Source organism: Mus pahari, chromosome 3, assembly GCF_900095145.1.
Source record: "Mus pahari chromosome 3, PAHARI_EIJ_v1.1, whole genome shotgun sequence".
NCBI lineage: Eukaryota > Metazoa > Chordata > Mammalia > Rodentia > Muridae > Mus > Mus pahari.
Window position 1 is genome coordinate 22,082,076 of NC_034592.1, and position 11,476 is coordinate 22,093,551.

Consider the following 11,476-nt stretch of genomic DNA (forward strand, 5'->3'; position numbering starts at 1 on the left):
AGGGGGAGGGAGAGAGAGAGAGAGGAGAGAGAGAGAGAGAGAGAGAGGGAGAGAGGGAGAGAGAGAGAGAGAGCTGCTTTTCTACAGCCTTTGGTTCCTAGCACTTACATGGTGGCTCACAATTTTATGTAACTCAGTTCTGGGGGGGGATCTGATTACCTCTTCTGACATCCTTGGACACTGCATGCACTTGGGACACAGACATACATGCAGGCAAAGTATTCATATATATAAAATAAAAAAATTGTTTTTTTAAAACAGCATTTACATTCCAGAGAGGAAGGGCATGGTGAATTCCAAACACTCAAACCAATTCAATGACTGTCTAAGAAGACACTTTTCAAACACTACAAAGAAATTTAATACTCGACACAGAAGACAATTCAGTCCTGTCCAACATGAGACACTCCTATAATTCCATCACTGGAGAGCAGATCATGAATCCAGAGCTACCCAGGAGAGTTGATAACTGGGCCCCACGTGGTAAAAAGAGAGAACTGATTTCCACAAGTCGTCCTCTGGCTTCCACGTGGACACCACAGACTGCATATGGTCTCTCTCTCATGCACACACAGCCACACAAATAAAAAAACCCATAAATTCCTATTTCTATGAGGTCAGCAAAATAAAATAGGTTAATTAGGGGAACGGCAACTCAATGTACTGTAACATAACTGCATTCATAGGGTACGATTGTCTTAGTTAGGGTTTTACTGCTGTGAACAGACACCATGACCAAGGCAACTCTTAGAAGGACAACATTTAATTGAGGCTGGCTTACAGGTTCAGAGGTTCAGTCCATTATCATCAAAGAAGGAGCATGGTGGCATTTAGGGAGGCATGGTGCAGGTGGAGCTGAGAGTTTTACATCTTCATCTGAAGGCCGCTTCCAGGCAGCTAGGAAGAGGGTCTTAAAGCCCACACCCATACTGACATACTTCTTCCAACAAGGCGCTACCTACTCCAACAAGGACACACCTCCTCATACTGCCAACTTCCTGAGCCAAGCGCATCCAAACCATCACAGTGACAGAAAGTAACCTGTGTCTACTCACCAGGACTCATGACTTGCAGACAGTTGCGATTTCCTGACTGATCTGCACCTCCAAACACCCAGATGCTGTGAGGAGAGCAGGAGGGAAGGAAGCTGGCATGCTCATACCGAGGCAAGAGGCCCTCCCTGGTGGCCGTGTCCCACTGGTGTGTTCCTAGAAAACATTTACCTGGTCCTTAGATTAGGGCTATCAGCTGGTAATTCTGGTTGGATTACCAGGGCAGTGGAAACAGGCAAAATCATAAGCGACCAACCATAAAGGGAGAAGGGTCAGACTCTGATGTGGTCTCTAGTGCACGCTTGCAGGCTGTCTACCTGCTCCGTGAACCTCTTTCACAGAAACTGTCTCCTCTTCCCCGTTCAGACTCCAGTGACATATGTCTGACACTAGCTTTCTACTTGTAACTAACGGGGCTTGGCTGACACGGGCCACTTGGAACCACTCTCATCAGCCCTGGCTATTGCTTTTTGTCTTTAGATTCTTCGGAACACTCCTGGATTCTATCTCCCTCCCTTCCTCCCCCCAACTCCCCTTAACTAATCTCTGGGCAAATAGAGTTATGATGCCAAAACCAACTAATTCTTTTAGTTAGCAAGTCACGAATGTAGGACCTTACAGGCATCACACTGTTAGCTAATCAAAACTGTAAACGAAGCAAGTTAGTACTTCTATTTAATAGGACACTGGGGTTCAGATGGCCTTGCTAAGGTCACTGTGGCACTTGATAGCTGCTGGTATGGTGGCACAAGTCCAGGATCCCAGGACATGGAAAGTGGAGGCAGAAAGACTGTGAGTGTGAAGCCAGTCTGGGCTACACAGAGAACTGGAGGCTAGGATGGACTGCAGAGGAAGACGCTGACAGACAGATGTGACGTGATTGAGCTGGAAGGGAAGCTCCTTGGTATCTAAAAGAGTCAAGGCATCTTTTTTTTTGCCTCATTCTGGGAGTAGAGTTTCAAGTGTCTGGACAGTATAAACAAGAGTCTGTAGTAACTGTGGGAGCCTCATCAGGAGGTGACACCCCAGGTCTAAATGATTGCGATGTAGCTATGCAAGAGTATTGATGTTGGACCTCTGAAAATTATCATTAGAAGCCCAACTATGGCAATTAAAAATGTTCTAATTACATTCTATTTACTCTGTGTGTGTGTGTGTGTGTGTGTGTGTACATTTGTGTCACAGCTCCTGTGTGGAGGTTAGAGGACAACTTTGAGAGTTAGTTTCTTCCTTTCCACCAAGTGGGTCTCAGGAAACAAACTGAGATCAGCGTTGGGAGCAGTAACCTTTACCCACCGAGCCATCTCTCCAGCCTCATTTCTGTTGTTTCGAACTTAAATCATTTACAGACCAAGTATGCATATAAAAATGGATATAGCTGGGGCAGGAGAGGGGCTCTGTTAAGGGCACTTGCAATTCTTGCAGAAATTCCCAGGGAGTGACATTATTAGGAGGTGTGGCCCTGGTGGGGGAGGTGTGGCTGGGTTTGGAGACCCTCCTCCCAGCTGCCTGAGGACAAGTCTGCTCCTGACTTCCTTTGGATGAGGATGTAGAACTCTCAGGTCCTCTAGCACCACGCCTGCCTGGATGCTGCCATGCTTCCTGCCACGATAATGGACTGAAACACTGAAGCTGTAAGCAGCTCCAGTTAAATGTTGTCCTTCAGAAGAGTTGCCTTGGTCACAGCTATAAACCCCAAACTAAGACATTTTATTGCTGTTGTTCTTCTTCTTCCTCTTATGGTTCAGAGACATTATTGTTGTTGTTCAGGGTCTATGTTTTCCTGCCCTGGAACTTGTTATTATAGACCAGGCTAGCTTCAAACTCCCAGGGGCTATCATGCCTCTGCCTCCCCAGTGCAAGAATTCACAAGAACCGTCCCACAATGCCCAGCAGAGCTGGTGTTCTTAGGAATGCTCTGCAGCACAGACCTTACCCAAGTCCATGGTGTGTACATCTGAGAAACTTTGGTTTGGATTTGCTCCCCCGACAATGAAGACCTTCCCGCTCTCGGCCTCGCCAACTGGGGGGAAATATGAGCAGCTGTGACCAACTCGAGGGCAGGGCCTGTCTCCAGGGCAAGTCAAAGTGTACCTGCCAAAGGGAAGACACGTTCAGGAGGCCTGTACGAGAGTGTTCTTCCATTCCTCACAAAGCAGTCACCGTGATGAAAGGTCTGGCACAGTCAGGCTTTAGGATTTAATTACTATCATATGTGAGCATGTGCACAGGGCCTGTGCTCTCTCCTTCCACCTTTCTCTGGGTTCCAGAGACTGAAGCCACACAACCATGCTTGCTGGGTAAGTGCCATCACCTGCTGCACTGTCCCACTGACACTGGACTCTTTTCTGAGTTGTATGCAGCAAAGCGCCATATGTGGTACCTTCCCTTTCTCAGCCTCTGGCTTTTCAATTTTGTCTGGACTTTTAACCGACACGGGTCTCTGCCGTAGACAGGGGAATGGCACGCAGAGATGTCCACTGGTATGCTCTGGCACCATCAGGGTGTTATTATCATGGTCTGTGGGTTCAGACAGACCCAGTTCAAGTGTGGGCTTCAGTGCTTTCTAGATGGGAGACATTTGGGTAGTCACCTCACCTTTCCGAACCTCAGTTTTCTCTACTCTAAAGCGAGGGTTACCATAGTTCTCACCTTCAAAGGGGGGTGTGATGACTCAAACAGAGCCTGGGAGGGTGCAGGGAGTAGCTTAGTAAATCATAGCTAGGGCATTATCGAATTCACAGGGATACCCTGGCCAACAGCCAATGATGTCTCCCCTCCAGAATATGTGGATTAAGCCACATAATTGTAAGAAAATCCACTAAAAGACTTCCCAGGTTTGGAACCCCAATCAAATCTAGGAAGCTACATCTAGGATTCACAGACTACAATACAGGATCAGAACAATCCGGTACATTTCTTTTGATGGTTAGTGTGCGTGCGTGTGTGTGTGTGTGTGGGGGGGGATGTATTCCAAACTTTCTGGTTGGAAAGAAACAAAAAATTAGTTTCTGACAGTGTCTCATACAGTCTAGGGTGGCCTTAGATTTCCAGGTGTCCCAGGATGACCTTTAATCCCTGATAGTCCTGCTCCTACCTCACAAGTGTGGGATTAGAGGTGTGTGCTAGGGCACACGGTGAACACGAACATTTCCTGACTCCGGGTCCTGTCTTGCTTGACCTCTCCGATGTTGGCACTCCTGACCCTCCCACCTTCCTTCACTTTTTCCAGGTCCTAGATTCTCCATACCCACTTCCTTCCTTACCTCTGACTGCCCTTTCCTTTCCTCTCTGATGTGTCTCCCACCAGCCCCCTCAGAACTGTCAGTATCCTAGGAATCCCTTTCCCTCAGTCTGTTTGCTTTTCTGATTCATCTGTCCTGGTGGTTTCTATGGACACCCATCTCCATCACTATTAGTGACTCCAGGATCTCTCGTTCTTGTCCGGATCTGTTCTGCATGTGGATTTGTGTTCATGAACACCTCTTCTTTGTTTTCACAGTCAAAGAAAAGTTTTAACATAGAAGTTCTTTCTGTCTTTACTGTTTTCTAGGAAGCATCTTACTCCATTATCCAGGCTAGCCTTGGATTCTAAGCAACCCTACTTCCTGAATACCAGATAGCCTGTCTCAAAACAAAACAAAGCTAATCTTGGTGGCTAGGCCTCTGATCCCGGCACTTGGGAGGCTAGGAAACAAGGATTGCTCAAAATTTGGAGCCAACCTGGGCCACATGAGAATCTGTCTCGACAACAAAACAAACAGCTAAATAAATAAATAAATAAAGACACCTGAGGTTGGATGGACAGGTACACACAGGTCATACAGGGCCTCGTTTAAGGTGCCTGCTTTATCATACTGTTCAGGGAGAGGGACGGAACCATTCATACTAAGCAGAGCTCTATAACCAAGCTACATTGCCAGTTCTCCAGTGGGCTTCACCCCGGAGCATGCCTCCAGAGCACGTGTGATGATGGCTCTGGAGCAAGGCAACTGTGGGAAGTGGGCATGGAGGCTCAGCTGGCGTCCTGTGGGACCTCATCCACCCTTCTGGGATCCCCTCAGTACAGGTCACGCTCCATCACTTGCTCTGCCTCTAGCTTCAGTGCATAGGGACCATTTGCCTTAGGGTTTCGGAGCTTTTACAGCATCATCACTGTCAGTAGCTATGAGTTGCTGAATGAAGGGTTTAACAAAGGCAAACAAACCCTGGAACCAGTATAATCCAAATTCCCTAAAGTCTCAGCTCAGGGGAGGACCTGAGGGTTGGAGCTGAGGACACCAGATGGCCAGTGCTTTATTCTTCCTGGTAAACAGATTTCAAAAAAATTAACAGCTGCTCTTTGATAATTATTTCCCCTCTATCTTTCCTCTGAAGAGCTTCCCAGACAGTTTCAGTCTCGTGACCACAGTTTCATGACTACCTCTTTGCAGTGATAATCAGATGTGTTAGTAAACTGCCTATATATGAAAAAAAAACTCAAGTTTCTTGTATGTGTCTGAATCCTTCCTTACAGACCAGGTAGCTTTCCTGGGCTTGTCTCCAGGCTCCAAGATGGGCAGTTGCTTCATGATGCCCTGTGCAGAAGAGAGGAAGGCAGTGTTCAGGTATCTTCCCGCAAGACAACAAACCCAACCACGCCCCTCTCAAACCTTTCTTATTGGATTGTGGAGGAGCTCAGTGGTAGAGCATTTGCCCAGGATGTGAAAGGCCCCAGGTTGAAACCAGGAAGAAAAACAAAACAAAACAACCCCCCCCCCCCAAATCTCTGAGGTTGAATGTAGAAGTTCAAAGGCCTGACAAACTGAATCAAGGTTACCACCCTTCTGAGATAATTCTTTCTTGTTCAGAAATAAGTAGCCCAGGCGGACTTCCAACTCTGGGCGACTCTCCTGCCTAATGCTCCTCAGTACTGGGATTGTACCCACTATATCCAGCTGTCTTCCCCCCAGTGATAGGGTAAGTTATAACCCAGGGCTTTATGCATGCTAGGTAAGTAAGTTGTCTATCTTGAGTTACATTCCAGCTGTTGACACAACATAGTTTCTCAAGTTTCTCAGCTAATGTTTTCCTTCTGTCTGTAAGTCTCATAAGGGATGAACATACATCAAAATGTCAGAGGCCTTAAGGTCGTTATTAAAAGAAAAAAACAGGTTAGCCAGATGGTAGTGGCACACACCTTTGGTCCCAGCACCCAGGAGGCAGAGGCAGGTGGATTTCTGAGTTTGAGGCCAGCCTGGCCTACAGAGTGAGTTCCAGGACAGCCAGGGCTATCCAGGAAAACCGTGTCTTGAGAAGCAAAAACAAAAACAAACAAACAAAATCCCCTCCAAACAAAAAACTCACAGGGCATCAAGGAAGGCAGCCATGCAGAGGGTACAAACCAGAACATGTGAAAATGGCATAATGAGACATGTTGGTTTACAGGCTAACTTAAAGACTGGATTTAAACAATTTTTTTGAGAGCCAGGCATAGTGGTGCACACCTTCAATCCCAGCACTGGTGAGGTAGAGGCGGGGGCACGTGATCTCTGTGGTTACATAGTCTACATAGTGAGTTCTAGGCCATCTAGGGCTAACCCTGCCTCACCTTGGTCCTAGCATGCCATAGAAACCAAGCTTTCTGGTCTCTTTCTTTTTGCTGTTATTTTCAGACAGGATCTCACACTTTGGCTATTGGGGGCCTTGCCTGCAATACTGGGCTTTCTGTTGCTCCTCTGACTTTTATAACTTGCTCTGCCTCACCCAGTGGGAATTTAATAAAATTAACAAGCATTCTGTGGTAATTACTGCCTCCCCTATCTTTCCTTCCTGTAAACTTGCACACTGCTAGTGGATAGAGTGTCTGTTTAGAATGGGCAAAGCTCTGGGTTCAAGTCCCAGAAACTTTCAAAGGTTATTTAAAGAGATTATCCCTTTTCAGTCTCTCAAGTTACTGCTCCTGCCTCAGGGATTAGCAATATACATCACACACACCCTTGGCAGGAAGGCTTAATCAGGACGTGGCTTAGACCCCAATATATATGACAGTATCTATTTAGTCACCATATTACAGGAGTCATTCTGAATGTAATTATCTTTTCTTTTAAACTCATTACTTATTTAGAGACAAGATCTCATGTACCCTAGGCTATCTCCACTCATGATGTAGCCAAGGATGACCTTGAACTTCCGCTCCTCTTGCCGCCACCTCCCAAAAACTGGAATTACAAGCAAACACCACCATACCTTTTTATGCCTTACCGGAGATCAAACCCAGGGCTAAGTTCTCGATAGGCAGGCAGTCTACCAATTGAACTACACCCTTACATCCCTGAATGTAATTATCTATTTAAAAGTCTGTAGTCGGCCAGGAATGGTGGTGCACTACCTGGCGCTAGAGAGACTTGAGGTAGCAGAGGCCAGCCTGAGCTACACAGTGAGACTTGTCTCAAAATAAAAGTAACAGAAAAGTGTCTAGACTAGATTCCAAAATGTTAGCATGTCCGCCCTTCTGATTCATTCTGATAACTTACCAATGGACCGGCAGAGAGTAGAAGTGAAGGACAAACGAATGAAGAAAAGGAATTAAAGGAGAGTTGGGTCGATGAGGCCCACAAGCGGGCTAGGCTAATGACCACAGGGTCAGCCAGAGCTTAGAGGGGCCGGCTTGGCGGGGACGCTCCTAGCCACCTCCTTTGCGTCTCCTCCGCCAGCCACATCTCCGCGCGAAAGAAGTCAGGGTCAGGGAGAAATGGCTGCCAGCTTTCCCCTAACCAGACCAGCCAGAGACCATGGGTACTACCCCTTCCACCCAGCTCATGCCTACTGCCTTAAGAGACCTCCAGCCCGGCATCTATTACCTGCCGCAGCCCCGGCTTGTCCTGGACGTGGCTCCACCCATGGGGCGGAGCTTAGGAGCCCGTCCCTTCCCCAGTCCCGGAAGCGCGTCCAGGCCAACCGCTCTACGCCTCCGGGTCTCCCGGACTACGCGCCAAACTAGCCAGGGCCTCCCGGAACTCTGCGTACTGGTTGGCATCCGATCGATAACTCCAATTCCGTGTTCAGACGGAGTTTGTTACAGCAGTCCTTAGTAGTGACTTCTGAAGGGGAAGGATGGTCTGGAACTCACGTAAGCCAGGCTGACCTTGAATTCTGCTCCAGCCTCCCGATTGAGAGTTCCTGCATGCCAGAGGATGCTAGGCTTTGCCTGTGCAGGTTTGAGCTTGGTTCAAACTGTGGAGCCTAAAGCGGGTTATTTCCATAATCGTTGTTTGTGGTTACCACACATTCCAGACCACAGGCCCTTGGCTTTCCGGGAGCTCGCAGGCTGAGCAGAAATTGTACACGAAGGACAACTAAGAGGTCCTATTGTGAAGGCTGAAGAATAAAAAGTTCATTGACACTATATGTTCTTGGGGTAAGTTATTAATACTTTGGGTGTCTTCTCTCAGCGACACAGAAATTTTAAGATTTCCATAGAGGTTGTGGTCGGGAATTTATGGAGGCTCAGAGATGGTCCTCTGTAAAGGCCATGATTGTTTTTATCTAGAAACGAACTACCTCTGTTGGCAACTTCATCTGCATCCTCTCGGATCTATGTCCTAGCTATAGGTGCCCCGTGACTTTCCTAAAACAAAGATGGCTCGCCTATGTGCCTATGTGTGAACAGAGTACCATACTCTGAGCTCACTAACTTCCCTTAGAACTCAAGACAGACTACAAACGGCAGAAGTAGTGTGTCTTTAGTGGGAGAGGAAAGACAGACTGAGCAAGCTCCAGCACTAAATGGGAAATGTCTGACAAGCCTGTTCTTCTCTGAGCCCTAGTTTATTCACAGATAGAACGGGAGTAGCAATGTCGGAACACAGCTGTCGAGAGAATTTACTAGTGCAAATAAAAGAAAAACTTGGGTTTTAACTTTGAGATAGGCTCTCATGCAGTCCAGGCTTGTCTCCCAACTCACTGTATAGCTGAGGATGGTCTTGAACTCCTGATTCTGCTGCCTCCACCATACAAATGCTGTAATTTACAGAAAAGATTTACAATGCCCCCACTCCAATTTATCTATTTAGCTACGTGAAAATATAACCAAAATTGATGGACAAAGTAAAATTGGGGGGTTGCAGCTCTCTTCACTACTTTGCCGTTATATTTCTAATACCTAAGTCTTTGTGGTTACCTGTAATTATCAGAAAGCTCCCACGGATTGCTAGAGAATTTAGAGGTATGCACTCACTCTGCTTTCCTTCTGGAGAGAATCTGGGCAAGGTTGGCTCTGCCATGTGCCCAACATGTATTTAGACAGTGAGTCCTTCTCAGAGCTCCAGAATGCTTTGATGTGCTCTGGGTCTTTTGGTTTGGAGTACATCAAGAAGCCATGCTAGAAGGGTATATTATCAAGAAAAAAAAAATGAACTTTCAGATGGTTTACATCGTAGAAACCAATCCATTTAGAAATCACATTTCTGAGTTCTTGGAGCGATGTTTGAATTCTATTTTTAAAAATGAATGTCAAGGGGCCAAAAAGATGACTCAAAACAACCAACCAACCACGACAATTTTTTTTTTCTTTTTCGAGACAGGGTTTCTCTGTGTAGTCCTGGCTGTCCTGGAACTCACTCTATAGTCCAGGCTGGCCTCGAACTCAGAAATCCGCCTGCCTTTGCCTCCCAAGTGCTGGGGTGCTTTACAGGGTAGGAGTGAGAGCTAAGGAATTCTCAGTTACTCATTTCGTGGTCTTCCCTAGAAAAAGCCTCATCTAGTTTTTCGAAGGTGAAGTCTGTTGCAAGAGTAGAAGGGCTTTTCACTAAAACTACAAATCCCAGCACTCCCCGCGGCAGACAGGTACAGGTCCTAGGATTCATCAGCAGGACAGCCGGGTTCTCGTGGAGACCCGTTGCCGGGCGTGTCGGGGCTCTGAAGAGTCAGGCTTTGACGTCACTGCGCAGACGCCACTCACGGGTCGGACGTGACGTGAGAGCGGTTCCGGCTTCGGCCTCGGCCGCCGGCGGCGACGCGGCTTATTCTTCCTAAAATGGCGCCGCTGGATCTGGACAAGTATGAGGCGCTAGCGCGGCAGTGCAAGTACCTTCCCGAGAACGACCTGAAGGTGAGCCGGGCCGGAGGCCGTCCAGCTTGCGAGGCAAGCCCCTTCCGGCGGAGGGCGCTCCGCGGTGTGAGAGGACCGGGTCCGAGGCGGCGTGACGCGGAGAACCAGGGGAGCCCGAGTCCCCCGAATGCTGTCCAGTTCTTTGAGGGGAGATCCCGGGGGATGTCACGACCCCCTGACCCTCACGGGACTCCGAGCTTAAAGACTCTCCCTCTAACTTGCGCGGCCTCCCGGAGACGGAGCCCGGCCGAGCGGGTAGTGCTCCCGGGATGGGGTCCTCCCAGCAGAGGTAACAGGAGCCGCTGTCTGCTCCAGGGACGCGGCCGCGGTGTGTTTAAGTCCCTGAGAGGTGGAAGCCGGTGGGCGGGATCGATGCGACCTTAACGGGAGAGAATGACAAGTCGCCTCTGCTTCACCACTCCCCTAAATTGCTTCTTAGGAGTGGTAGCTTTCTTCTGATAATTGGGATGTGGATCTCATTTCTTAGCCCGTTGCTGAGCTATTTAAGTGAATAAGCAGTTGCTTATCAAGAAGTTCAAATGCTTTTATGACCTCTGAGCTGTTCCCCTGTAACTCAAGGTGTCGTTTTCTTCGTTTTCCAAAGTAGGTCTCGCTCAGTTCAAGATATGATTATTAAATTAGCTTGGACGTGGTGGCGCACGCCTTTAATTTCTGGATTCGGGAGGCACAGACAGGTGTATCTCTGAGTTTGAGGCCAGCCTATGCCACAGGGTGAGTTCCAGGACAGCTAAGGCTATACACAGAGGAACCTTGTCTCAAATCCCCTTCCCCGAAAGAAAAAGACAAAATAAAACGAGTGTTAAAGAATGTAAAGGAAGTAAGCTGTTGGTAAAATACTTGTTTTCAAACATTTTGCTTCTACCAAATGTAGTACTTAGGTTAGGTCCCCGTGGATGTTTATCTTATTGATGGTAGTGACGATTCTATTAACTTTGATTTACTATGTAGTAAGTGCATAAATGCTCATCTGAATTTCTTTTGTGCTGTTTTTATGACAATTTTAAGCTATGAACTTAATTTTTTCAAGAAAAGATTACATTTTTGTTTGTGAATTATATTTCTCTTGGGAAGATTTTGCTCTGTGTGTGTTTTTTCTCTTTTGGTACATGAAGTTGATATTTAAATCAGTCAACAAGCATGCAAAATTCACCTTATGTACCTTAGGGACCTGAGGAGACTCCCGATCCTCTTGCTTCTGCTTTCCAAAAGCTTCAATCTAACCAACATGCTTAGCTGCACTGTGCTTTTCTCTCCTTTTTCCCCCTTCCTGCCTCCCTCTTGCTCTGGCCCCCCTCACTCCGGCCCATAGATT

The 11,476-nt window shown here is 47.4% G+C and overlaps 1 protein-coding gene across 3 annotated transcripts in view; it reads right to left on the minus strand.

Annotated features, from left to right (window-relative positions):
• Nucleotides 1-8,353, minus strand: part of Rabepk (Rab9 effector protein with kelch motifs) — a 20,100-nt gene extending 11,747 nt beyond the window's left edge. The window contains exons 1-4 of one of the 3 annotated variants that reach the window (XM_029537116.1): nt 7,895-7,965; nt 5,571-5,629; nt 2,989-3,146; nt 1,056-1,208 (exon numbers count right to left, since the gene is read on the minus strand). In XM_029537116.1, the coding sequence (XP_029392976.1) occupies nt 1,056-1,208; nt 2,989-3,146; nt 5,571-5,623 (364 nt within the window). In that variant the 5' untranslated portion in view covers nt 5,624-5,629; nt 7,895-7,965. Of the gene's footprint in view, nt 1-1,055; nt 1,209-2,988; nt 3,147-5,570; nt 5,630-7,567; nt 7,869-7,894 lie in introns of those variants that run through there. The other 2 variants (XM_029537115.1, XM_021194420.2) reach the window with 2 other exon arrangements.
• Between the last annotated feature and the right edge of the window lie 3,123 nt (nt 8,354-11,476).